Source organism: Xiphophorus hellerii, chromosome 1, assembly GCF_003331165.1.
Source record: "Xiphophorus hellerii strain 12219 chromosome 1, Xiphophorus_hellerii-4.1, whole genome shotgun sequence".
Classification (NCBI taxonomy): domain Eukaryota; kingdom Metazoa; phylum Chordata; class Actinopteri; order Cyprinodontiformes; family Poeciliidae; genus Xiphophorus; species Xiphophorus hellerii.
In genome coordinates this window covers 14,169,428-14,197,380 of record NC_045672.1, presented here as the reverse complement: position 1 = coordinate 14,197,380, position 27,953 = coordinate 14,169,428, and the positions used below count along the sequence as shown (strand labels likewise).

General features: G+C 38.3%; 3 protein-coding genes across 3 annotated transcripts; 1 reads left to right on the top strand and 2 right to left on the bottom strand.

Moving 5' to 3' along the window:
* Positions 1-1,635: 1,635 nt before the first annotated feature.
* On the top strand, positions 1,636-7,737 carry LOC116726209 (glutathione S-transferase Mu 3-like). The gene is given in 10 exon segments (XM_032572824.1): positions 1,636-1,799; positions 4,903-4,983; positions 5,068-5,127; positions 5,214-5,295; positions 5,413-5,492; positions 5,494-5,511; positions 5,587-5,628; positions 5,630-5,683; positions 7,099-7,209; positions 7,410-7,737. Coding segments are annotated over 10 exon segments (660 nt in total). The 5' UTR covers positions 1,636-1,763; the 3' UTR covers positions 7,506-7,737.
* eps8l3b (EPS8 signaling adaptor L3b) lies at positions 7,601-19,548 on the bottom strand. The gene is given in 22 exon segments (XM_032572811.1): positions 7,601-8,153; positions 8,731-8,863; positions 8,977-9,053; positions 9,132-9,248; positions 10,465-10,558; positions 10,670-10,710; positions 11,056-11,251; positions 12,742-12,887; positions 12,974-13,048; positions 13,140-13,210; positions 13,291-13,423; positions 13,516-13,625; positions 14,557-14,578; positions 14,580-14,667; positions 14,750-14,835; positions 14,967-15,002; positions 15,004-15,117; positions 16,224-16,382; positions 16,468-16,532; positions 16,617-16,729; positions 17,626-17,740; positions 19,240-19,548. Coding segments are annotated over 21 exon segments (1,956 nt in total). The 5' UTR covers positions 17,664-17,740; positions 19,240-19,548; the 3' UTR covers positions 7,601-8,111.
* Positions 19,549-19,650: 102 nt separating this feature from the next.
* Positions 19,651-26,318, bottom strand: atp5pb (ATP synthase peripheral stalk-membrane subunit b). Its single transcript, XM_032572799.1, has 7 exons — positions 26,156-26,318; positions 25,513-25,546; positions 24,972-25,117; positions 24,661-24,824; positions 23,110-23,235; positions 21,203-21,382; positions 19,651-19,905 (listed from the first exon to the last, which is right to left on the bottom strand). The coding sequence occupies exons 1-7, from the start codon at positions 26,181-26,183 to the stop codon at positions 19,828-19,830; spliced, it is 756 nt and encodes a 251-aa protein (XP_032428690.1). The 5' UTR covers positions 26,184-26,318; the 3' UTR covers positions 19,651-19,827.
* Between the last annotated feature and the right edge of the window lie 1,635 nt (positions 26,319-27,953).

Sequence of the window (27,953 nt, the reverse complement as noted above, 5' to 3'; positions counted from 1 at the left end):
TGAGACAATAAATCCATCCTCCATTGTATCAGTGGTTCAGGCTGCTGCTGGTAGAAGGCGGGAATATTTTCTTGGCAAGCTTAAGGGACTTCGGTGAGAACTGACCATTATTGAAATGCCTCTGCCTACCTGGGTGTCATTCTGTTCCTTTAGGACCACAACGAACATCTTCTCATGGCTACTTCCAACACGATAATGCACCAGGTCACAAAGCTCAAATAATCTCAAACTGGTTTCTTGAACATGACATTAAACTCAGTGCCTCCATAGTCAACTGAGCTCCATTCCAATAGGTCAGGTGTGCTCAAACTCATTTTCATTTTGTGCCAAATCAAAAATCTAAATGTTCTTAAGGGCCGGTTGTGCCAGAATATATTGATAAAACCCATTAAACTGTTAAAATATCAATAAATAGCTTGTTAGTTTCAGCATTCAGTAAGTGTTTCTTAAAATTAAATAATATTGAACATCTTTCATACTGATCAGTCCATCCAGGATTCTGTGATTGCTTTTGTGTAGGTTTTTTGATATTAAAATCAAAGATTTTGTGGTGTTAGATTAGAAATATTTGTAAGGAATTTTTATGATATTTATGCTAATGTATTATGCCCAATGTGACTGATATTAATCGCCATATCGATCACGGACTATAACTTGACATCAAGTAAAGCTGAGGCAGCAGTCACTTAGAACCAATGTTTTTGCCCAATTTTGAGACAAAAATGCAATAAATTCAGAAAAAAATGAGGAGATCTGTTAATTTTATGAAAATTTTGCAGATTTGTGAAAGACTGGAGAATTATTGGTGTAATTTGGAGCCTAGGGGGCCACAAAAAAAGCTATGGCGAGCCTGAATTGGCCCCCAGGTCTTGAGTTTGACACATGTGCAATAGGTCATCTTTGGAATACAGTAAAAGAGGAGCTTGCTTCACAGGTGCAGCCCTAAATCTGCAGAAACTGTGTGATGCCATCATGGACCATTTCTCCAAGGAAGAAGATTCTGACACCATGTTGAATCAAGGTCATGAAGAACTAAAGTATATATGAAGGAACACACAATGCAAGGTGTTCCTATTGCAACGTCAGACCAAAGTTACAGAAATGTTTCAAAGTGGCGCTTTTACATTTCAAATCAAATGCATAAAAAGGTTCTTACATTTTTGCATGTCGTTAATCGTATTATGATTGAATTTGCAGAAGTATAGCTTGTTTCCAGAACTTCAACCTTGCCATATGTATGATGAATGTCTATGATTTTAAGCTCTTCTGTGTGTGATGGGCTTGGCTGATATTTACTTTTCTTTCTTTTTAACTCAAACCCTCCCATGACCAAAATGTATGTGCTTGTTACTACACGACTTATTGTTTTCGTAGTAATCCCTGCAGGAAGGATCATTGTACAGCAGTTTACTTTCAATCAGGCTGTCATAGAAAGTCCTTACTTACGACTTTGCTTGACTTTAGCTCATAATCCTCGCTGTCGGTCGTATACATTAATTTTACTGGGTGGATTGACGAAGTATTTCTGTGCTCTTATGCAAAGCTTGTGTAGGCTGAACGTTAATGCAACCTGCAGAACAGGTTCAGAGCAATAATGCGGCGCTTGGACTGTTACCCCACCCACCTATTCAGCTCCTCCTCCTCCTCCTCTTCAGTCCGTGAAAAACCTCCGCTCCTCGGCGTCTCTCCGCACACACAGTTGGGCTTTGTTTGCTCCTCTTGCTTCCTCCTAAAACAAGAAAGGCACCGGACATTGAATCAAAATGGCCATGGTTCTCGCTTACTGGGACATTCGCGGGGTAAGTCGAGTCGGGTTTGGTCGTCGTTTGACTGAATAGTTTGCAGCTTTTCAAGCTGCTGTTGATGCCAGAGGGTGACACCCACCAGAGCCAGCCAGCTTTCTTCCCACCCTCTACCGCTACAGTCTTTTACTACTGCTAATGCTAATATTATATCTGGTCGTCGAAGTTAACGGGGTTATTTGAGGCGCGAGCTAGCCGTTAATATGCTGCCGACTGTGCGCGCGCAGCCCTTATCAGAGAGGCTAGTAACGGTTTTATGGGTTGAATTAATTATGCTTTACTGGATTATTCACATGGTGTAATCTGGGTGATTTTATGACTGTGGGCGAGATTTTCTTTAAATACGAGATTAAAATCATAATATCATGAGTGAAGTCCTTGTAACACTGTGAGAAGATAGTCATATTAGCGGAACAAAGGCGCAATGAATGTTACCAGAAGGAGGTCGAGAAAATGAAAAGCGCCGAGTTAACAAGATCTGACTCCGTTTTTTAAATCTGTGGCAATGATTGCATTTTCAGTAGCAAAAGTCCTGCTTCTGATAACAATTTGATGCTAATGTGATATAAGTATTTCAATATTTGTAAAATGAATTCCAAAGTATAATTTCTCAAGATGCTTGACATTTCTCTTATTTTAGCGTAGTGGTAAGACTACCCTTATGTAGTCTTGCTACTCAAAATTACCACTTCTCCTAATATTACCACTTTTATTCTTAAAAAGAGAACTAAATACTCTTTGTCTGGCCCTAACACTAAGTCATACTATGAGGTTGGGCAAGTGGCGTTCATGGGTAACTTGAAACAGCCCAATCAGGAGCACTAAAATTCCTCAACTCGGTCCAAGATCAGGCAGATAATCTTTAAGTCAATGTATGGCTACATTGAAAATACTGGTACCCTTATCAACACCTCAAGGTCGGTTCTGGGCGGTTCTTAAAAGTGGTGGAAAGAGGATACACAAATACTAAACTTTTCCATTCTGTTTTTTTTATACATCTTTTGACTTGTGAAGTTTTCGATTTATTTCTTTTTAGGTGTTGAAAAGTTCTACATGTATAAAGTGTAGCATGTAAATTTTACTTTAGCTACTTTTTGCTGATGAATAAGTCTGCCTCAGTGAGCCACAACGCAAAACAGCTATCACTTTTTTTGCATAGAGCCTAATTTATTGTGGTTTTAAAGCTACATTTTAATTCCAATTTAAACAAATTGTGGATTTATGAGAACAGCAAATGAGCGCCCTTTAGAGAGCTGATAACCAGCTAATGAGTGACTATAGAGAGGCCTGCTGCCTGGGATAGACTGTAGTTACACTTTCCATAAAATGTTATTACAGTCACACACAAGTCATGTAACAATTGAACAATTAAACGCATGTATGTTTTGTTGTATGTTAGAAAAAATCTCAGAGGGTACCTGACATATACTGTAGCAAGAGACTTAATCAAAAGTGAAACAGCCTGTTTTACAGGTTTGCTGCTCCCAGTTTCAAGCCGTGAAGTTCACTTTTTTTTTTCTTTTTTCTTTTTTTTACTTGGGGGCTCATTGTTCCTTTTTATAAAGCTGTATTTTGCAAGCCAATGTAGACAATAGTTGATTCTAACCAATCAGCCCAAAGGTAAAACTATACAAGAGTTTGGTTGGCGGCAGACCGAGACCACCTCAAAAAAAATGGGTCTTGGTTGTTTGCTTCGCACCAGGATTCACATCAGTTTATTCGTACCTGCACAAAAAGTCTGGACCAATGGGGGATACGAACTCTGGTCTGTTTAAAGCGTACCAAATGTGTCAGGTCTGAACTCTGGTCTGTTCAAAAATGTACCAAATGTGTCAGGTGTGAATATACCATTAGTTTAGTGCCTATGCAATGTTTTATAAGTGAGACTCCTGAACTGTTTGTTCATTTATGTCAGATATGGATGACTGTAAACTTGTACTTTGGCATTTTACTTACAAAATAATGCTTCCTGGAGAGAATATTTACTCCTAAGAAGGAATAGTATGAAACATTTAAAACTGCTGATTCATGTGACTTGCACTTTTCGTCTGCCATTCATCATTTAGCCATGATGCATTGTTCCTACTTTGCAGCCTCTTTTGTTAATTATTCACCGCCACATGTATTGGTGGTCAACAGTCATACTGATATAATAAACCAATTTATATACAGTAATTAATTTTTAATTTTTCAGACAGTTTTGTTAAAGACTACTGATGACAGCAAATGGTAACTTTCAGTTGGATTAGGTCAAATATTAAACAAACATAATGTAATTAAAGGAAATGTATTTCAGTACATTGGTGATTTGTTATGTTTAGACATTAAATTGTGGCTTTCATTTGACATTGCATCAAATGTTTTGTAAAATAAAGTATTTTTGTTTGCTGCATATTACAATTAGCATTACACATTTTTACAAGCTAGAAAACAATCAATCTTCGTCCTCAAAGCAAAATAATTTTTGTGTATCCATGTGACTTTGACCTGTACAACTAGATCAGAACATAATGACATCTTCTCAGTTAGCTTATAGGCTTAGTCTTTTAAAAGCCTAAATCAAAGAAATGTGTACTCTTTTCCTCTTAATGACTGCGGAGAATGCAACAATTATGTTCATCCTTGGTAAATGTAGATTTGTTTGCGAATGTGCTGAGGCTCTGCTGATGATTGGGTTTTCGTAGAGAACTGTGTTTCAGGTGTCCCAACAGAGACAAATGGAGACTTTAACTTGAGAAGGTTTTCATGAAGACAATGAATGGCGAGATAATTACATTATAGCACATAGAGAGTGGTCAAGTGTCTTTTTCACAAGCTGTAGTCTTAATGTGATTTAAAACTTAATTAGACACTAAACTCGGTTAAGTGAGAAATCAGATGATCATCTTCTGAGAAGTTGAAATCTAAACCTTACATAAAGCCTAGACAAATCCCAGTCTTATTAAAACTTAAATAATGCTGTGAGTGTTTTGTTTTTTTTGTTTATATGAAACTGGATAATTCAATTGTGCGTATTCTGAAGTTTGTCCATGTCTGTATTTGGTGTCGATGTCAACCCTGACAATGAAATAATTTCTCCCTATTTTCTGAATCCATGCAGCTCGCCCAGCCCATCCGCCTCCTCCTGGAGTACACCGGCACCGAGTATGATGAAAAGTTTTACACCTGTGGTGAAGGTGATGCGCTGTTTCAGTTAACTAGATGAAGAAAATCCACTACATTACCAGATTTGAATAAATCACACATTTCTCTCTTACAGCTCCAGGACTATGACAGAAGCTGCTGGCTTGGTGAGAAAGAGAAACTTGGAATTGACTTCCCCAACGTAAGAATTATTCAGCTTTGCTTGCACCGTACAGCAGGTTCAAGGTGTTTTGTTGATGATGGTTTTGTGATTGACCCTCCCCGTAGCTGCCCTATCTGTTGGATGGAGACAGGAAGATAACGCAGAGCAACGCCATTATGAGATACATCGCTCGCAAACACAATCTGTGTATGTATTGGGGTCCTTCATTCATAATACGAAATCAAGTTGGGTTTTTTTCTTTAATTTAATTTAATAGTTTTCTGATGCCAAATGTTCTTTTTGTGGACTTTGGGGTGATAACAGGTGGAGAGACAGAGGCTGAAAAGGTCAGAGTGGACCTGCTGGAGAACCAGGCCATGGACTTTAGAAACGGCTTTGTGAGGACTGTGCTACACCGACTTTGTAAGTAGACGTTTAAATGTTTTCACAGTAAATCTGGGACGCCCACTAAAGTCGGCCTTCCCTCCATAAAATCAGGAAAATCAAAAGCCGGGGTACATCAGCTCGCTGCAAGGTACAGCTGAAGCAGTTCTCTGACTTCCTGGGTGACAGGAAGTGGTTCGCTGGTGATAAGGTAAGTTGTCTCAGTTTGAGTTTATATTGAAAGCTAAAAATTAAGCTTTATAGCGCATTTTTTGATCCAATAGTACTTCGTCTAATTTGCTGGTTGCTCCTGTGACCACCTTTCAGCTGATTAGTTATTTTTAAGTATGTTTATTTTTTAAGTATGTTCTATAAAGACCAAATTATTGATGTAAGCGGATTTAAAGCATGCAGTGAAAAATCTAGCCCTCATATTTTAAACAGTTTGAGGAATCTGTTTCATTCCTTTGAGCTTCATTTCAGATGTTACACAATGATACCAGCAGGGGGCGGTGTAGGCTTATTACAGATTAAAATATTTCAGATTTAAAAGTGAAAGAAAGTATGTAATTGTTTCTTTTCACTTTTTCCTCAGCGTCCAGTTTGGGTGGACTTTGGTGGGTTAAAGATTTTGTTTTGGCTTCAAACACATCAAAACCTTCAGCAAAATGTATTGAAGGCCATAGTACAGGGTTCCTATGCAATATGGAAAACACATACTTTGTGATTTTATTATTTTTCAGGTCTGAATAAGTTTGGAAAAATACATTTGTATTTCCAGACTTTGTTCCCTGTCCCACTGTCTAGATGTTCTTCCTCCTTGGTGTCCTTGCATTCTTCCTCCTTCCTTAATTGTATATTTCCTCTCTTCTTCCTTATCATTTTTTCCTTCCTTATTTTCTTTATTTCCCCAAGTACTCCATCCCCTGGTTCTAATTTTTACCTACCCGAAGCTCCTTTTTTCTCTCATGTCATTCCATAGTTGTCTGTCCTTCCTTGCTTGCTTCCTTCCTTTCTGCCCTCCCTCTCACCTTGCCATTCATTCTTTTCTCATGTCCTCTGTTCCTTTCTTTCTTTGAAGTTACCTCATCTAGAAAAAAATAGAATATCTTTTATAAATTGAAACTCTTACTGTGAAGATTAATAAAATACTGAACTTTTTCCCAATATTCAGAATTTTCAGATGTACTTGTATGTCTTTCTTCCTTACATTGTCTGGTTATTACAGGTTCCATACTGAAATCCAATGTCTGCCTCCAATTCTTTGTGAACTTTTTTTATGTCTTAACATGGGCTTAAAGAATTTTACTTGGAAAAATGTAGAAATCCTGACAATTAGAACAAGATTTAACTATGTGGTATTTTACTCATAACTGAGTTTACACATTTGCTGATCTTGCACTTACCCAGAACCACAAACCTTGTGGTTCTTCAGATTGAATGAGCTCCGTACTTCCCATAATTCGTGTTTTTACGTTTCTGGTGGAAATTAAGATGAGAGCTCAAAAGAGTTTGATAAATTATCTGGCACATATTCATTATGAATTCACTTCCTAAATATGACTGAATGCCTGAGTTTATTGTATACTTTAAAAACTGTTTGGTAATCATTTCCATTCCTATTAGATCACCTTTGTGGACTTCGTCATGTATGAGCTGCTGGATCAACACAGGATGTTTCAGTCTTCATGCTTGGACAACTTCAAAAACCTCAAAGATTTCTTAGACCGCTTTGAGGTGAGAAAACTGATGCTGGCAGATGCAAAAAGTGCAAAGATGCTGCCATTCTTTGGTTTGTGAGAAACTGTCTCTGTGACGTCAGTAAGTGTATTTATGGAGTAATTACATAGACCTGAGATAACGGATTACTTCAGTAATCAGGGCCAGAGGAACTCATTTCATTTTCCGTCCGCTTATCTCCTCTCCTGTCGTTGTAGGCTCTAGAGAAGATCGCTGCCTACATGAAGTCCAGCCGGTTCATTAAGACTCCCGTCAACAACAAGATGGCCAAATGGGGACACAAGAAGGAGTGAAGACTCAACTCACCTCTGCCTTAGAAATACAAAGTGCTTTCCACAAGTGCAACTTACTGGAGAAACTTAAATTCAGGAGTAAATTTGTCATCTTATTTTTTTTTTTGTATCATGAAGCCTTCATGTCCTTTTGGTTTGTAAAGATATGAAGGTGAATACTTTAATTTCAATCAAAGCACTTGTTAGTTTTGTAACATGTTTTGTTGACAGAATAAACTAAATCTCACTTGAATCTGATTTTATTTATTAAACTTTCTACAATAAATCACATGCAAGAGTCATTAAAAAAAAAAACGATGACTTACTGCAGTAGAAGGTATCACACAATTTTAGACATATTTATACATGTTCATGGATGATTAGATTAGAGGCAATAGTCCTGATTAGCCTAATACAAAGGTTAGTTATTAACATGTGAAAAAACAGATTACTTCAAGTGATTGATTACTTTTTTTATGTGCTATACAAAAACAGGCCAAACTGTGAAATAAACAAGCCGGGTTGGATAAAGTTCAGTAGATCCTAAGAGTGAGAACAGATCTCTAGATTCAGAGGGATTCAGAATCGTTAAGTCCAGAAGTTTAAGCGTCACAGCTGTAGTTGTTGTCAGTAGCGGTGGTTGTACATTTGTGACGACTCGCTGGCGAGCTGCAGGGAAAAAAATGAAGCATTACAGATGTTTTCTGCATGCAGAGATGTGATCTGAGAGAACTGGGGGGTTATTGTTGCTTAAAGGTCACTCATAATAGCTAGACTTTTTCTCTACTAGTTAACATACAATTTTCCTTTTACACTCCTGATCTCTCCTTTTTGAGACTAATATAATTATTTGAGGGTAATATATAGAATACAGCAGTTGCAGGTCGTACGGTGTTTTAACAAATAAACTCCATAGTGCTTCTAGCCACACTATTTTGATTCCAAGGTAAAACTTTATTATATATATTCCAGGAGAATAATCTCCCTGAAAGTTGTTTGATTTTTTTGGTGCCCTGCATGCCTGGGCCTTCTGGGTGTACAGGTTTAGTCTCAAACTGACTGTGACCAATCAAACCGGCCAAGCAGAAGAAACGGATTCATTGTGCCTGTCTGTTCATGTCACCGTTGAAATTAAACTACATGGCTAACCATTTTCCAAGCTATCAGAATGAATTAAAATTAGCATCAGCAACTTAGCAAAAGTTTCTATGACTTACAAATTTTTAGAAGAGTGCACACGACTTACTGCGAGTTGTGACTTAACACCTTGAAGCTGGAAGAAGACTTTTCCAGCTTCTTCGGGGCACACCGTCCTGATTTCCTCTTTGCTCATTCCCAGAAGCAGTCTTCCAGTCAGGACACCAAGGCTAGACACAGTGCTGGCCAAGAGAAGTTGGCAACCAAGAATTCCCTGTTTATTCTTTATAAATCATTCATTTTTACTGAATAACCATCCTGAAGTTAGAGACTGGTCCTTACATTCTAGAGAAACTTTCTGCTCTCAAGCCATGCTTTCACTTCTGCAGGAGTGGAGTTGTAGTCGAGAGTAACCTGGCTCCGTGAGTCCCACTGTGAAGCAGAGTGAAGAAGAGAGTGTTAAATCGGTTAGTTTTGTTCCTATGTAGCGCCACCGTCCTCTTGGCTCACCCGCTGCTCTTCCGAGGACTCGTTGTTCTCAACTTGCTCCAAAATGTTTGGAGGAACGTTGCCCTCCTCGTTACGGGAGTTTCGAACAAGCCACCATGGCCTAGATTTCTGGACCACCTGTCAAGAAGGGGAGCAGATCATGAAATTTACAAATACCTTGATAGCTCTGCAAGTACAAACAAGCTGGAAAAACGAACTCCAACTTTGGAAGATTAAAGATTATTAAGCCTTTTGTTGTCTGCAGTTCCAGCATGAACCAAAAATATGTCAATGGTCAAACCTGTTCTATCTCTCAGAAAGCTAAGCATTCAGGGAAGCATGCAGATTAAATGTTAACAGTTGATCTGATCAGATCGACTTCTGATCAAAAGTTTGCCTTCTGATTACCTGTAGTTGTCATATTTTGCATCTGATCAGATTGAAAATGTCCTAATTCAAAGGACTTTAGAACAACTACGAAAAATATGGAAGAAAATATGCATTATTTATGAAATCCAGACGTTAGATACTCTAAACAACTTGCAGATTTAACTGCAGTGAAAGGTGGTTAGAAAAAGTATGAAGCAGCTTTGAACATCATAGGTCTTCCAATCCAGGCTTTGGGGACCGATATGCTTCAACACACCTGAGTCAAATAACCAGGTGCATTAACAGGCCTGGAGAAGTGTCACTGCATACTGAGGAGATGATTCAGCTGACTTACCACCAGGGTCACATCTAAAAGTGGTAGGACACCGGTCCTGGACGATTGGGATTGCAGATCTAGTTTTCAAGGTCAGTCGAATTAGATTAAGTTTTCTAGTTGTGTCTATCATTCTTTAATGGATTTCTCAACGCAGGCATAGTGTTTTTCTGTCAAACTTTGCATTTTACATGTAAATGGCACTGAGCCCCAAAGCCCTTCACACTACATTCGGTCTTTCACATATTCACACACTGATGGTGGCAAGCTACAATCTGATATGCTCAAGGCAGACAGGGCTGGAATCAAACCGGCAACCCACTGAGTGCAGGACAAACTCCTACTACCATCACCACCACCGTCTCAACTAAGGCTGTGTTCCCTAAGTGGTTCTGGCAAACCAGAAAAATGACTTATTTGGCTCGAATCAATGAATTTCTTCTTGCTGCTCTATTATAAAGGCCAGATTGCACTGTTGGCTGATTCTCCCACCTAAGCTGTGGATCTCTGCAGCTCCTCAACATAATCAAGGGTTTCTAGAGGCAGTAGATACTGGGACAAATACAAATAGCCATGCTAGGTATAATAAACCAGTAATGTGTACTATAAATCTAAATGTATACCTTTAAGCGATCATGTTTGACCTCTTACCTGAACCACCTCTCCCTGCGTGACGGTCAGCTCCTGCATGTTCCTTGCTGAGAAGTTGTACATGACACGCATGTAGAGCGGCGGCTCGGTCGGGCTGAAACCACAACAAACAAAACATTCTGTTAACGTTTTTTATAATAACAGAGTAAGGAACAAGGAAATGTTAGTTGCGTGCGACCCTGCAGGCACTGCTGATAAAACTCACTATTGAGATGGCGGTGATCTCATTGGACCGTTGGACCTGGGCTGTATAAGACACAAGGTACATCATGATAAGAACTGTGGACCTTTAGCTTGTTTCTTCAAACCAAACATGTTCTAGTGTTGCTCTGTTGAATAGTAAGAGTGGAAAATCATAGAACTGATTGCTCTGGCCTTTTTTCTACATGCTATGATTTCAACTCCTATCAACTGGTTAAAAGTTTCACTCTTTTCTGTCAGTTGAAAACACATCCAGAACTTTACAGTGTTGTGTTAACAGGTAAACAATGTCTTTACAAAAAAACGCACAATTTAATCTGTTGCTGGAGCTGCTGAGAACCCATGATTTCTAACAGTCATTCACTTGACGACTGGGTAAGTGTTAACCACCTCAGAGCGCTGAATCGTAGCTCTGGGCGAGTAGTTCCGGTCATTGTTCATTGGTCCGGGCGGAAAGCGCTGGCTGTTGTTTCTGTTCAGTGGATGGTTCCGCTGAGGATCAGGAGGGGAATGAAGGGGTGCAGGAGCCTGCCAGCCGTCATAAAACTCTGGGATGTAAGGATCGACATCGCCTGGCCAGGAAGACCTGGGAGCAGAAAGAAGGGTTAAAGGAAAATAACAATAAGAAACTGATACCTACATAAATACAGACTATAGAAGAACCACAGTGCTGGTTCTGTTGGACTTCATAGCTAGCACTTGACACTGATGACCATGATATATTCTAGAAGTGGCTGGAGAGCTGGGCAGGACTCTGGAACAGTTCCTGATTGGTTTGATTCTTAAGAACAGGGACTTCTTTGTGGCTATAGGTAACTTCTCATCAGAGCGCACAGAAGTCACACGTGGTTCAATCCTGGGACCCTCTCCTATTTAATGTCTGCACTAGCTCAGGTTTTAACAATAATACTGGTTACCATAGCTATGTGGATGATACTGCAGCTCTACAGTATGATGTCACTAGGTGACTCTGAACCCGACCATGTACTGAACAGATGCTTTGAACAAATCAATATTCTTCCTACTTTCAGCTGGTAGAAAGTCGGCTTTCTACCAGCTGAACAGAAACAACAGAGATAAATAGACGGACAGACAGACAGATAAGACAAAGCAACAGGTAGAAGCTTAATAATTATCTTTACGAGTTTATTGTATTTGGTAGTTTGTATTTCAAGGGTGCCGTGGATGAGTCTGTTGCAAAATTAAAGACTTCTGGGACACATGTACGAAACGCCGCAGCACTGTGAAAACGTTTTAAGCTTTTGTTTTTTGTTACTTTTATTGATTTCAGATCAAACAATTCAATTATGAGGAAGCATGATGCTGTGGGGAGGCTTTTCTTCAGCGGGGAGAGGCAAGCTAGTCAGAGCAGATTCAAGGTAGTCCTGGAAGAAAAGCTGCAAATAAAATCAGATCCTGGACTGAGGTTCACCTTGAAGCAATAGCTTCAGACTTACAGCCAGAGCCACAATCAAATGGATTTTTCACTGTGTTTGAATGGTCCAGTTAAAGTCTAGACCTAAGCGCAATTATGACTTAGTGACAAGTCCTAAGATTTATGTTCCCAGATGGTCTCCTAATTGAACTGAGCTTGAGATATTATGATAACAACAAGTGGATTTGTCTAGATTTGCGAGCTGATAGACCTGCAGCTGTAACCACAGCAACATGGGGGGTTAAATATAAATGCTGACATTTGTCAGATTTTTTATTTGTTAAGACCTTTTTTCTTTCCCGTTATAATCTGCTACTTTGTGTTGATTTATTGCATAAAATCCAAAGGTTGTGAGTAGAGATTGACTTGAGTCGCATCACCTAAAACAACTCCTCTGACATTGTTGCAGTGAGTCTGTTTTTCCAGCTATGATTCATAATAAAACACACCTTTCTGCCATTTCTCCTCATATTAGAAAATCAACTTAAACTTTGACCTGTATTTACTTATGTTCTGCTGGATGCCTACGCCCAGTTTGGGCTTGGCGGAACAAGAAATTACGAGAGCGGATTGTATCTGAGGAATTTTTACAAGCTTTATGAAATAAAAAAAGAACCAGGTGCCTGTAGAAAATGACCGACCTGGGAATGTTCCAGCATTCTCCCAGATTCATCCAGATTTGTTTCTCCTGGGGATCCAAAACTTGACTGAGGAGCCTCACAGCCTCGTCCGTCAGCAGGGGGGAGGTGATTGTTGGAGGTAAATCTTGGGGATACAGAGGAACGGTCTGCGGGAAAAAAATAAAAAATAGTATGCATGCACTGTCACAACTGAGACCAGATAGGGGAAATACCTGGAGCGGGAGGAGCTTACATTGCCCAGGAAGGAGAAGAAGATATGCACATAAAGATCAGCGGAGGGGTTGCTTAGGGCTCCATTCAGCTGGGCCTGTGATGTCAAGAAAAGTTTAGGTTATTTTTTTCACTGCAGTAACAGATTACTTCACAGGCCAAACTGTAGCGACCAAACCGGTACGTACCAGCAGATTGAATCCATATTTAATTTTCTGAAGAAATGCGACATATTCATTCCAGTGTGGCAGATTGGATGCTGCGGCACGAAAACAGTCACATCATCAACTTAGCCACCAGGCGCGTTATGATATGCGAATGATCTCTGTCGATTATTACCATTTGATTTGGATTTTTTCTTCTTCGAAAACTTAACCTTGCCCTTGTTTTCTTTCTCCGGAGCTGCATTCATAACTTGTGCTACTTTGCCGCCGAAGATCTCCACATCAGTTAAAATGTGGTTAAAAATGTCCTGAGGAAAGGAATGAAAACATAAATGGAGGCTGCAGAAGCTCGAAGTTGGATGGTCAAAGAGAGAGCTGCAGAGTACAGTATAGCACTCACCGTGCTTCTCTCCATCTCTGCTCGCTGCATAGCCATGTCTGAATCTTGAAAATCGGAATAATTCGACATCTCTTCTTGTGGAGAATAGGGACGTGAGTCAGGTCTGTAATCTAAATGGATAAGAGATACAAAATGACAGAGAATGTTGATGATTACTCAGGTTTGCTGCTGAAACACTTTTTACAGTAAATTTTACCTCACAGAAGCTGGTTACAGTGGGCGGTTTTTTGGAGTTTGTCTCTACCATCTTTGTAAAATAACTCAAGACTGGATGGACTTTTTTTCCCCAAGTTTTGTCATAGATTCTTCAATTAGCTCAACTCTGGACTTAATCAAAGGAATCAATCAAATCCATTTCATTGCATCTCTGGCTGCATGTTTACGTCTAGTGAAACTATCTGAAATCTTTTACAGCCTCTAAAAGGCTATAAAAACCTTTAGAGGCCTTTTACAGGCGCTATCTTCCCATCGTCTCCAACCAGCTGCCCTGACATGCTGAGGAAAAGCATCACAACAGCATCAAGCAGCCACCACCATGTTTCACCATGGAGACGGTGACTTCTGGGTAATTTGCTGTGTTTATGCCTCACAAAGCAGATCCGTGTTGGCCCAAAGGTTTAACTAGATTGTATCTGACAAAGACCCCTGGCTGTCTTCTTCCTGTTTTTCCATAAAGTCCCGACCCGTGGAGTACGTGAGTAATAGCCAATCTGTCGACTGCTTCTCCAACCCGAGCAGTGGATCTCTTCAGCTCATCCACAGATACCATGGGTTGTTGTTCTAAATAATGATCTCTGATGTTGTTTTAATACCTAAACATGCTTCAATCTTCACTGCTGTGTTTCTTCATGATGCTTTTTGTTCGCTAACGTTCTCTAACAAAGCGTTAGAGAACAAAGACTCCATTTATACTGATAAAAATAACATCTGTCAGTGGATTCCTGCTCACATATATGTTGTTCTACTGAATAAAATCCTAATTAAATACATTGAAGCTGTTGGCTACATGTGCACTATCTACCCAGCTTGCTTTGAGCGTACCTGGCTGTCTGTTGTCCCACTGCAGGGGCCACGTAGTCTGCAGGCGGCAGGTTCTCCTCCTGCTGCACAGGACTGAACCTTTCCCGCCGGAAACTGGTTGTACTCTGGCGACTGAAGGATATTTCGAGCATTATTTTCTGAACATCAAATCTCTCCAACTTCTCATAAATGTGATGTTTGCTGAGTCGTGTACCCGATGTCAGGCGTCATTCTGCGTGGGTCCAAATCGCCGCCTCCTCTCTGCATTGCCTTGTCCAGATCAGCCTTAATGATCTCTGCCTGATAAAATAACAAGACCTGCCATTAATCACACCCCCAGCAGCATGTACAGATAGCAGTTTCACATAATTCCTTCTTCTGGAGCGTCCTGGTGCTCAAAGTAAAAGGTTCTCGCGAAAGGCAAAGCTCACCCCCGTCTCCTCACACTGGAACATGAAGACCTGAGGAGCCGCGCCTGCGGGCTTCCTGCACGGTAACCACCAGCAGAGAGTTGTAGGCGCAGCTTTCCAGCACTGCACGGGTTTTCACGATGCTCATTAGAGGTATTGAATCCAGCTCCGCCTGTAAAATCGGAAGGAGTCGCTACAAATTAATCAACAAACAGTATTTCTAAACTCATAAAACCATCATACTCTGCTTACTAAAGCAGATTCAGGCATACTGGATAGATTACAGTAACAAAGTGAACAAGACCAAGTGGCTTTTTGCTCAGGGTGTCTATAGACGAACTCCAGAAGACCCCAAAACAGGAATCAGATTGTTATATTGAAAGCATTTCCTTTTGTTTATTTGGATATCTTGAACCTCAAGATTGTATGAAAATAGCCTCATAACCGCATGCAGTCGGGAGGCAACGGTTGGTTTTCCAAGGTCGTTGACCAGAAACTCACAAAAGTTCTGCTTTTATAACGATTGGTCAAACCTGATGTTTATAAATTAATCAGATGTTTTGGATTAGCAGCACCAGATTTTATCCCAGGACTTAACTCAATAGTGTGTCTCCAACTTCATCAAAGATGATCTTGTATCTGAACAGAACCCAGCCTGTGTCAATGCTCACCATCAATACACAGAAGAGACCTGATCTGAACTGATTACTGATTTTCAAATAGGCCTGTCACAATAAACAATAAATCAATTAATCGCATGATAAATTAAAAGAAACTCAGTCATTTTCGTTTGTTCGATTTATCGTTTTTCTCTTTTCTCTTTCCTTTTACCAACAACAGAGTGATAAAAATCTTTAGTGTGGTGCTTTGGTCTCAACTATCCTTTTTTTGAAAGATAATTTTGTTTACACCGACTTCATAAATCATTTTATTTGTTGTTTTCTGTATTTATTTTGGATATTTAAAATGTCTATTTAAATGTTAATTACAATTTAAAGTTTATTTATCTTTGAGTGTGTTTTTGCCATTATTATCCCATTATTACTATTATATTACTTGGACATTGTCTCAAAACAACAATATTATCGTTTATCGTTCTGGGACAATTCATCATCCAGCTAAATTTGTTATCGTGACCGGCCTATTTTAAAAGTTAATAACTGTGGATATACCCTACATTCCTCATGTTACATCTTTTTACCTCGAATGCATTCACCTCATTATTTCATTTCTGTTTGCCAAATTATTCAGGTCATTATTAAGATAATCAATACCAACCTTGGTCTCAATATCACAGAGCACGACATAGGCTCCCTTTATCTCTAAGATCATCTCTTGGGGCCACAGACGACCTTTGCCGTCCAGCTCCTTGAGCTTGGTCACACAGTCGTCCTCTGTCCTCAGCTCCTGGCCGTCCAGCTCACAGATGAACAGATGCTGTGGGAGGAGCGGGTTTGTGAAGAGAAGTTGAGACTAAATTCAAAATAATAAGCATATCGTCACGCAAGAGCAGATTTCCTACCTCCACTCTGACTTGAAAGCTGTCTGGGTTTTTGTTGAGCGTCTCTGCATACTCTTTTCTCTGCACTGATGAAAAAAACATATTTTTTTTCCCCCCAGAAAACATAATTATACCTAATTAAGGAGGTGTGATTTGATGTCTGGACATACTGTAGATGGATCTTCCACTGGGTCTGGACATGCTGTTTCTCTGCAGCAGGGATTCCTTGGGCTCATCTTGGTGAAACGCTCGCCTCTGAGGGAAATCCTCCTGAGAGTAACCCCTTAATAATAATAAGAAGAAAACACAGAAAGATGAAATGGTGCTTTTGAGGCACCTGGACAGCTTGTGCCAATTCAAAAACCTTAATATGCTCAGTTTCCAAAACATACAAAGAGGCATTGATGATCTCTTTATGTTTTACTTCCAAGGAGCCAGACCTTTTTTTCTACAAAGTTGTTTTCATCAAAGGTTTCATCAATTTGTTTTGACTTTTTTACTCATTTTCTGCCCAATTATTGTACATGTTAATTGTGCCACTATCCAGACTGAAGAGAGTACAAAGGTTAAGGAGAGACATGTTTCCAGGACAAATACACGAAGCACACCCAGTGAACAATGTCTCAAAGTCGTATCTTTAGAATTTTTTTTTTTTTAATCCAGCAAACAGGCACACAAGCTTTAGCGAAGGTATAAAAAGTTTTTCAAGCAGTGGTTCTTCATAAGTAACATTGGTGACGCTAAAACTACGGCATCTTTGGTGCTTTTCATCGACTCAGCTGGAAATAATGAGGACAATAAATTTCTCTGAGACAGACTGCAAGTTAGAACAACCCAACTAACTTGCAGTTGGGTTGGGTTTAAACTTTAAGGTTTAAACCCAGTGTTGGGTTTGTAAACAAACCCAACACTGGTTTGTTTACGAAGTTCAGGAGCCGTTTCACATCTGAAAAATATATTTCTCTGAAAGTGGTCAAGACTGGACATCTAAAGTCCAAAGAAAAACTCCAACTTTCATCAAGCCTGAATTAATATTAACTTTGGAAGTTTGGCTTCTGGGAAAGAAAGAATAAAGAAATGTGAGTTGACTCTGTTATCAGCAAGGGTGAGGCTTATTAAGAGTTGGAGAGCTTTGAATCACAATTAGTGAATTCAAACATGACTGTTTGTTAAACATACCTCAGGGAGTAGGAGAAAGGTCGGCCGTTTCCAAGCATTATGGATCTACTGAGGTCCACACTTCAGGGCGGCGGGGATAATCTGGAATTTACTCCAACCACCATAAAAAGGACGCCTGTCAGGACAACAACAAACAAATCAGGACTTGTCCGGCTCCAGACAACCATCTTCTAACTGGTCACCTGTTTTCCTCTGTGGACAGGCAGATAGTTTTATCTCAAATCCACTTCATTTAGCAAATGGTATCCCTCAGGGGTCAGTATTCGGACCCCTTATAGTTATCCTCTGTATCAGCATTATTGGCAGTCGCGTCATCCCGTCACATTTTTAGATTTTTACGCTGATGTTACAGTTTTATAAAGCTCAACATCTACAGTCAACCTAAGTTTCACTCAGCTGCAAATGGCTTTTTGCACGGTACAAGCAAATGTTTGAGCCCTAAGCTGAGTTTTAAGATAGTTTTTAACTTTGCAGATTAAATTAGTCTCTTTCTGAATATCTGGCATTTCTTTCGTTTACATCTCGTACTCAAATGCCGTTGAAAAAGCTCAATCTGAGTTTTGGGTTATTCTTTTAGCAGGCCTAATAATGAAGGATGTGGTCTCTGGCAACAAACTTAAAAGACTTAATGACTTTCACTAGTTGAAAAAGTTCAATATAAATGTGTTTATGTCATCCAACTGTAAAGAAAGAAGCTGGTTATACAAATATTACTCATTTTGAACTATTGTCTATGCATATCTTCTTGTAGCCTTTTGACCAGCTTGAGGTGATTCTTTGTAGCCATTTTATCCTTTGTTGTAACTAGTTTTACAGTTTTTACAGAGCTATGGATATCTTTGTCAATTGTTTAAGTTTCAAAAGATTTTATTTCAAAGCTATTTCTATAAATTCACACTAAACAATGATTTAAAACAAAGAACCCTTATAGTTGGCTTACCCAGTTAACTTCAGTATGTGTTTTCTGTCTCGGATCTGAACAGAGCAGATTAAAATTTCTTACAAATTTAATAATGCTGCTTTAGTTTGAATAAAGATCTTCAGGGAATTTTAATTGCCAATGTGAGCCTCTTCAGCAAAGACACAAAAGTGTTTGCTTTCTACAACAGAACATTGATTATTATCCAATACTGTCCTTGGTAACCTAAAAGAAGGCATGAAAATGAAATTCAGAGATTGTTGGCACTAACAGGGCAATCCTGAGTTAATCAGTTACAGGACCTGTGATAAATTCGGGTTTAAATTAACAAAAAACTGACTAATAATCAAACTTTTCTCCAGACTTTATCTCATGGCTGAAAGAACGACAGTGGTGCATCAGCTTTGTGATTTGGACGTTGTGTTCATTACTCATTTACGCTTCATTAAGATGTCAATTTAAATAAGTTTGACCAAAAAACTAAACTACAGCTCTGTATTTTAGCCCTAAATTTAACATAGACCTCCTGGATTTAATGAAAGACACAAAGTAAGTTTCACTACTAACAGCAAGCCTCTTTCTGTAAAAGCAAACACATTTTCAATCTTAAAAACAGAAACCAAAGCTGTCACCAATAAAGATTTATTTGTCCAACCTCTACTCATATAAAGCACGGCAGATCGTTCAGGACTCACCTCTGAGTATCAGCTCCGCTCCGGAGTCATCGCTCCAGTCAAAATTAACTTCCCTCCGACACGTCTGAAGGCAGAAAACATCTGATACTCAAGACCATCGCCTAGAAAACGTCCTGGACTTCCGCCTGTAAGCTCAAGGATCAAAGTGCAACGTTCTGACAGGAGTGACGGATCGAGAGGGGCGGCCTGATTTGCCATCTGAAGGACAGAAACGCTGTGACTCATTATGACTCCAAAGGGTAGGTGCAGCTTTATATAGCCTTCTTCAGATTTATCTACGGTCTCAAGGATTGTTCTGTATTTATGCAACAAAGCAGCTCAAGAAGGTTCCATTATATCTGAATAGGCAATATATAGCAAACAAATAACGTTGGATCACAATATTGGACAGAACAAAAACCGAGCACACAGTTTAGGTTGAATAAGAGAACCATTTATTTTACCGTCTCTTGACGTGTAAATACTGTACACACCCATAATGTTGACATAGACAACTGTTGAAGAGAAATAGTTCACTCTGTAAAATAAGCATAACGTCTCATCTAGAAACTTTGAGCTGAGGGTCCGATTAGTCTTCTTCAGGGAGGATTACGCTGCGGCTTTGGCCTGGGCAGTCTTAGCCAGCACCTTTAGATCTGCAATGCACTTGGCAATGCTCTCCTTCTCCTGGAAAAGGAAGAAAATAAAAGATGAAGATACGAAATCTAAAAAAAAAAAAAACAACTTTCCCCAGGCAACCTTACCACACAAACACACTGCTGCAGTCTTTTCCTCATTGTCCTGTAATAAACTTTAACATGCGGACTTTGAAATATACCAGGTTTTTGTTGTTGTTGTTTCACAAAACCTGGTTGTTTTTTTAAACAACCAGGTTCCTAAAAATCTTCCTTAGTATTTTTTAAGTTATTTTCCAGACTTTATAATTTCTTATTCAGCAGTTTCTACAACATTCTGGACACTTGAGAAGAACATTTACCCTGTTGCGTTTAATGATCTGCATGTTTAACAAACCATAACAAAATGCTGAAGCTGGTTGTCTATTCTCAGAACGGGAGTTTCCTGGACTAAATACAGATTATGTGAGGGAAAGTTTGTGTTTGGTTAACCTTTTGATTATAAAAACTAAAGAAAACAAACTTTTCACTGTGTTCAGATATTAAATTTCATATCTCCATATTTTTATGAAATACTTTGGGGCCAACATTGTAAATATCCAGGGTTGACTTCCTTGTCAGTAACTCCAAAAAAAAAAGATCAGTGAGTTGGACAAAAATTTAAACTGTTATGCAGGAAGTTTAAGATTAAAAGAACATAATCTAAATATGACAGCCCACTTTACTGTCGTGAAATCACATTTTTATCGATTAGTTAATAAAATGAGTAGTAAAATGTAGGAAACTTTAACGTTTTGCCATAAAAATCTCTCACCTACGTCCACAGGAGTTCAAAATCCTTTAAAAACGACAATGCAACATCATCTAATTGATCATCCTGTCACTCACCATTGCTTAAAGACAGACCTCTCCAAAATTTGGCAAACTGGTCATTCTTAAATATCTCACACAAATTAATCATTGCTTAAATGATCAGAAAAACATTTGTGTATCACTCTCTGATTTCCTATTGAGGCAGCAACATAAACATCAGTGTAAAACGTGTTTTTGATAACAAAACCAAATAAAATCAACATGAACAATTTGTAGCATTTCAAAACAAACATCTAAATATTTACTCAAAACAAATTTTAAAAAAGAATGCAGTTGATTATGTTTTAATCCCATTATGCTGTATCAAAGTCAATACTTTAAATAAATGACACAAGAACAGCTGAGCCATAAAGAGGCACTTATCTTTATTGCGCTAAATAATTTTCCGGCCATAAGTGGGGCCTCTCTGCACAACCGCAAAGCTTCAAGATCTTATTAAGCTTTGGCTTTTTCATAAAAAAAAGGGAAGGACTGACCTGCTGAGGAGTGATGCTGCCGATGACGTTCTTCTCCACCCAGTTGATCATGTGTTCCTGCTGCATGCGGCGGTTCAGGTGCTGAAGGGCAATCTGATAGTCCAGGCGCCTCTTTACCTCGTTGGTCACCATGTGTAGCCTCTCCCTGTAGTTGGTCTCCAACAGCATGGCCACGTTGTTCTGAAGCAGAAGAGGAACAAAAAAAGGCAAATATGTTGGGTCAGAACTTGCACATAATTCTGGATAACATCTATATGTAAGAAAAGGAGTTTTATCTCTAGTTAAATTGGTAGCGTTACAAACCCCCTCAAACACTAATAGCAGAGGATAACACAAAGTCTGTGCGTAGTGCAGAAGACATTAACCAAAGTTGTTACTTTTAAGAAGCACAGTTCATCACTGCAGTGCAGTTTACACCGTGATGCAGAAATGTGACCTCACCATCTAGATGCAGCTTATGAATTGTTAATTTAATACACATACACATGTTTGTGTAAAGGTTTTTGGGGGTTTTTTTTATTCAGAACTAATCAAAGTAGTGAACATTATTTTTTTTGGTCAGGCACCTTGAAAATGTTCCTGCAGTTTTTATTTGTAACCAGAAGAGGTCAGTAAAATCTCCTTTTAATTCCTACTGCTCCCATTAAATCGTAAATAGATAAACACTGTTATCAATTATTACTCTATTCAATAAGTACATGTCCCCTTATACTTATTGAATAATTGAAGTACACTTTTTTTGTATCAAGGTTTTATTTATTTCTAGACTTTATTACTTATTTTCAGGGTTAATTAATGTAATTACTCAATTATTTATTTCATAATGGTGTTTTTTTTTCTGTGACATTTATTTTTTCAGCTACTTTACATTTTGCTTAGGTGGCAATATGGAGGACACTGGAGAACCCCATGATGATCTGCTGTTCTCCCTGGGAGAATTTGTTTCCCCTGCGCCGCAGGCCTTGCTTTCCCTTGTAAGCAGAGGATGTCTGCTGTTCATGGGCTCTTATTTTGAAACGTACACAACTCCTGAGGTCGCCATCGCTCCGACTGGGTTGATTTGAGCGGATTGAGAAGAACGTTTGATTAAACGGAGACAAGTTCCCCTGACAAAAAATTGTTCCACCTCCTTCATTGCCTTGTTATATCAGTTCAAGCTCCTATATCTCACATTTTACACACTCATGCAGATGAGCTCCACAAAGAAAACTGCGCCCCCTCATTTAAATAAAGCACCTTCATAAAACAATGAGATATATAAATCTTGAATAAATAAAACTGAGTGACAAAGTAAACACCCCATTAAAAAGTTGGTTTTGCTTTAGATTTTTTTTTTGTTTCATGGAGCCATTTATTGATGGAGAATGTATTAATTAACGGTATTTGCATATTTAATCTGTATTTAATTTCCATAAAATTCAAGTTTGACAGTAGCTGCTCTTCCAGTAACCATAAAACTTTGCAAATTAGAATTACAAAAACAAATCTGCTTAATGAAAAACAGCCATTTTTGAAGGAAAAAAAAAAGAAAACTTTTTCAATAAAAAGTTTTTTTACGCTTGGCAGCTTCTCAGCCATATCAAAAGGTGAATATTTCACAAAAATGCAATGAAAGCATTTTTCCTGAATCAGGCGAGTCATGTGATCAACAGCCAGATGTTATTACTGCTGGACAAAAACAAAGAAGACACCATCTTCCTCCTTTCTTTTAGGAGGAAGATGGCGTGGCATGTTTTTTTTAAGACGTATCGAGTAAACAAACATATTCACGTTATTTGATGGAAATGCCACAATTAGGAAACTGTGTTTTTTCAACATTAGTGGAACAGGGACAACGTTTTGCTCACATTTGCAATGGAAACACAGGTAAAGTCGTGAACCACAGGTGAGAAGTCAGAGGTGCTTACCCTCTTGGCGTCGAACAGCATCGCCCGTCCCTCAACTCTCCACTGTTCCTTCTTCTCATTCTCAATCGCCTGAGTCAGGCTGGACATGGCGACGTCCTTCGCCTCCTGGGCCTTGGCCATTTTATCCTGAGAGAAGAAAGATTAAAGAAATGATTTTCAAGCTTGAGGGAGAAGAACATTAAGAGCATTGTTTAATAGGGGTGCACCGATTGCAGTTTTCTGATTACTGCAATCGGTGACACAATTTTTTTAAAAGCCTAACTTATCGATTCCGATTTTGGCTGATACCATTTTTTTTTTTTGTCTGAAATGTTGCTCAATATATCAAGAAAGTTGCTGAATTGGCAACAATGGGGAGACTATTGTTAACTGTAAATGTGCAGACATGACCTGGTCAGCCGGTTTGTCAGTCAAACTTCTCTCACGGGAGAAAAGAAAAGCACAGTGGTTGATTTTTAGACCTTTGCAAAGGTTAATAACATCGGTGGTTAAGATCGACTTCACATGTAAAAATCGGCTGATCACCGATCTCCCAAAATTAAGGAAAGCAGCACCAATAAATCGGTGCACCCCTATTGTGAACTAAAGATCTGAGAGAACATACTAAAACAAAGCTGCTATGAGTAAAAAAAAACAAAAAACAAAAACATTAAATACAAGGGAGCATTTGGAACCAATATAGTGAAAACTGAACAGTTGGGGTCAAAGTCTTTAACAACTGGACCAAATGCACTGCTAATAATACAACCCTCGTACAGAAGCGTTAATGTGCTTTAAAACATTTTTTGATTCGCAAGTCAATGACATTATAACAAGAAGTTATTTGTAAATATCAAAGAAGTGTGCTTTTCTGTTGAAATTTTAAGCAAATTTGCTGTGGTAGACACTTAAATTGGTGTATGGTTTTAGAAAAATGATGTAGAAGCTATTTGTTAAATATTACAATCCAATAAATCCACATTTTCCTCTCGCCTTCTTTCTTCTTTCAAAACGTCTGTGATTTTAATCTGTTGGGCTCCACCATCTGAGTCGGATGTGGGAACTAAATGTAGTGAAACGAAACCCTACAGACTGACTGGATATCTGATAAGCAAAGAACGACTTAATGAAACTTAAAACAATTCTTTGCAATATTGATACCATGCACACCAACATGGCACTATAGATATGATATATATTTTGCAGCCTTAATTTAAATTGTTTAATTTGAGCTCTTAAATCAGACATGTCCAAAGGAGAGGCGTCTAAGTTAACCCTTTCAATCCTCCTCTGTGATGTAAAGAAAACACGTATAGACACATTGAACAATCTGTTCTGGTTTTCTCTGAGTCTGTAGAGACTGTTGTGTCACGTCTTTATCAGATTAAATGGAGAAAAAAATATATATAGACCAGTTTGGATGGAGCAGAGACTCTCTGAAACAACAAGGGCACCAAACCTTCTCGACTGTAAGTTATTACATTATTGTAAATACAACCTGAAATCAGTTTGCATCAACATTACAAACACATATGAAATTACTTATTTGCAAAAAGTCAAATATGTAGGCACCTCATTTAGTTTGTCAGCAAAAGCTGCAACACTTGGACCAAATTTCTTGACACCATAGACGATGACTGTGCCAATGGTGATGGCGGCTATGGTCTCATGGTTGATGATGTAGATTTCCTTGGAAAGCAAGTACACGAGAAGCCCAGTGCCTAGCATGTATGGTCCTGGAGAAAGACGAAAATATTTTTAATAAGTTAAACTAGTAGAACAACATCCAAGCTGCAGCTTTTGTTTCTTCACTATATCCTTTTACAAGAAAAGGGGATGAAGTGACTTTAGGAAAGCCTAGATGGCGTAGCAACACCACTCACCTGTGACTCCAGTTTTTGGATATAGGAGCTGGAAAAGCTCTTCTGGGATGAGGCCATGGCGGACTTTCCCTCCATACTCTGGCAAAGGAGGTACGGGGGCCAAACTCTGGGAGGATGTTTGGAGGGAGCGAGACGCCTGAACCAGACTGAGAGAGACAAAAAGATCAGTGACTTTAACAGACATTGTCTGCTTGTAACAGATCACCAGGTTATAAGATCCAAAAACGCCTGGATTTTATTTCGTATGGCCGACAATTGGTGACAACTATCACCAGTTTAACACCGGTTTCAGTATCCAACAGAGAGATACAGAGTAAAACACCATCAAATGAATTCATTTTGTCAGGATTGCTCCAGGAAACACAGGGTGACATTTCTTCAGACTTACTTTGAAAAATTCATAGCTAGAGTGAAGTCTGTTTGATTTTAATTACTTGTATTTCTTTTAATCACCATATACTTTCAAATCCAAATGTCTGTTTCTAGGATAATTGTTGAGGCAACACATAATAGGTAAGGATAAGTATTAAAAGATACAAACCCAGCTCCAATGGGGCCGCTGCTTTTCAGAGAGCCTGATGCAAACAGAGGGAAAAGGTGATTTAGAGCAAAGTCAGAACTAATGCTAACAATGGTTTTACCCTAACACATACAATGCCCGTGTAAAATGTCATTAAATGGCAAGATCACACGACAAGTAGCCACTTGTAGGTTTTTTTGCACAACATAAAACAATACAAGAAAAAAAATCTGATGAATTTCATATTAAAAGGTTGTGAGCAAATAGAAATAAGCTTTAAAATAAGCTTTAAAGTCTGAAATCCTTAAACTAGAGACGTTAATAACATGACATTAGCAGGCATGCAGTTACCGTTAGCTAATGTAGCTTCAGATTATTACACCAAAAGGAAATCAATGTGGAGATTTAAAATAATTATGCTATTTACATTTTAGGGCAATTAAAACAATAAAGCATTCAAGGAGTTATCAGCAATAACGTCAAATGCACAAATATTATATTCTTCAATGTTAGCATGTTAGCATTAGCCTGTCTCATTCAGTGCGCGGCCTACAGTTTACCCTTCACATACAGTCATTTAAAATGTAATTTCTCTAACTGGAGAGTGTCCAAAATCAGATAACAATTCACGGACGTGATATGACAAAATTTGCTCGTCACAAACCTGCGAGAAAAACGAGTCTGGACAACATGTTTGAAGAGTGAAGTGCCGATTTGTACTTCGCCGGGCACCTTGTTTCGGCCTCTCCGTGCCCTTCTGCAAAGCCACAAGGATGACGGAGACTCGAGAAACAACGCGAGACTACAGAGACAGCCTTGTTTATTTTTTCTAAAGGCACCAAACTCAGCAAACCACCAGATGGCGGTGTTCGCAAAGACACACCTTCAAGCCTTTTTTTTGAGAGAAGAAAATGTACAAATGTATGGAAGCCCGTTTCCGCCACTCTGTAAAAAAAAAAGAAAAAAAATTATCTCATTATAATGAGATAGTATCTCATTATAATGAGATAGTATAATGAGATCTTATAATATCTCATTATAATGAGATTGTATCTCATTATAATGAGATAGTATAGATGAGATAGTATCTCAAAATAATGAGATAGTATCTCATTATAATGAGATAAAAAAATATATATTTTACAGAGTGGCGGAAACGGGCTTCCATAAATGTGCTCCGAAGTTCCGATGCAAGAATAAAGAGATTTTCTCAGTATTAAACCACAGCGGTGGGAGCAAAGGTCTGTGAACGTCAGACAAAATAGGCGCCATTGACACGAAGGTTTAAAACAAAACATTATTCTAGATGAATAAATGCACAACAAACACGAAGTCAGGTAAGAGTTATTTAACGCCAAAAACTAGTACATATAAATTGTGGAGGCATTTATGTGTACTATGACGAAACCCTGTAACAAACGTTTAATTTTCAGTTAAAAAAAAGCAAGCCTATCATAATTTCACGATTTGAAAATAATTATTAATAATTAGTTACTTCTGTTTTAATAAGTTGTGTTTATTTTTTTATCTGTCAGGAACATCCACATTAATTTCAGAAGAAAAAAACATGTTGAACATTTTCAGTCACTGTCTGATCTCTGTCTGTAACTCTAGGTCTGGATCTGTTAAGTGTAAATTTAATTGACGTTAGCAAGTCACAACCAAAAGTCAGTACTGCAAAATTAACATTGCTCAATAAAACACAAGAAATATACTCTCCAGTCATACAACTTTCATTCTATTAATTTTAAAAAATCAAGAGTTTGGTTGACAAATTTAACTTTATTATAATTTTTAACCCACACATTGTCAAATTATAAAACACAGACACTGTTTACATGCAACAAAAGCAGGACAAAGTGCCTTGCATAAGATAGAGGTAATAAGGTAAGAGGTATAAGAAAGAAAAAAAAAACTTTAAAGGAAATAATAAGCCAGACAAACATGGAAAAAATGGCAAAATGTGGAGTGGAATTGGTTTGAATGACTGAAAAGAAAACAAAATTGTGTTGATGATGAGGATTCTGGAGCTGGAGATAAAAAGTCATAAATCCCTGTGGGAGTCTTAAATCTAACACCACAAAAAATAAAAATAAATAATAAATAAACATAAAAATAATGAATAAAAATATATAAATAAAACTAAGCTGTACTGGTATAAGTATCTGCACGTAAGTTGAATAGTTTTTATTTTTGTTATGCTATTATGTCATATTAATATTTTACATTTATATCATGTTTTATGTGTCAGCATAATATATCAAAGTAGTATACATGTTTTACTACATTTTATATTATGTACAATGCTACATAATACAGACGTCTGTTGAGGAAAATCTGTATGAAAGTTTGTTCTAAAGTTAACGTTAAAGTTGTGAATGTCAGATTGTCAGCCTGTAGTTGCCACAAGTGGGGCAATAAGTTGACTATGTCATCACCAGTTCTCAGCATACTTGAATAAA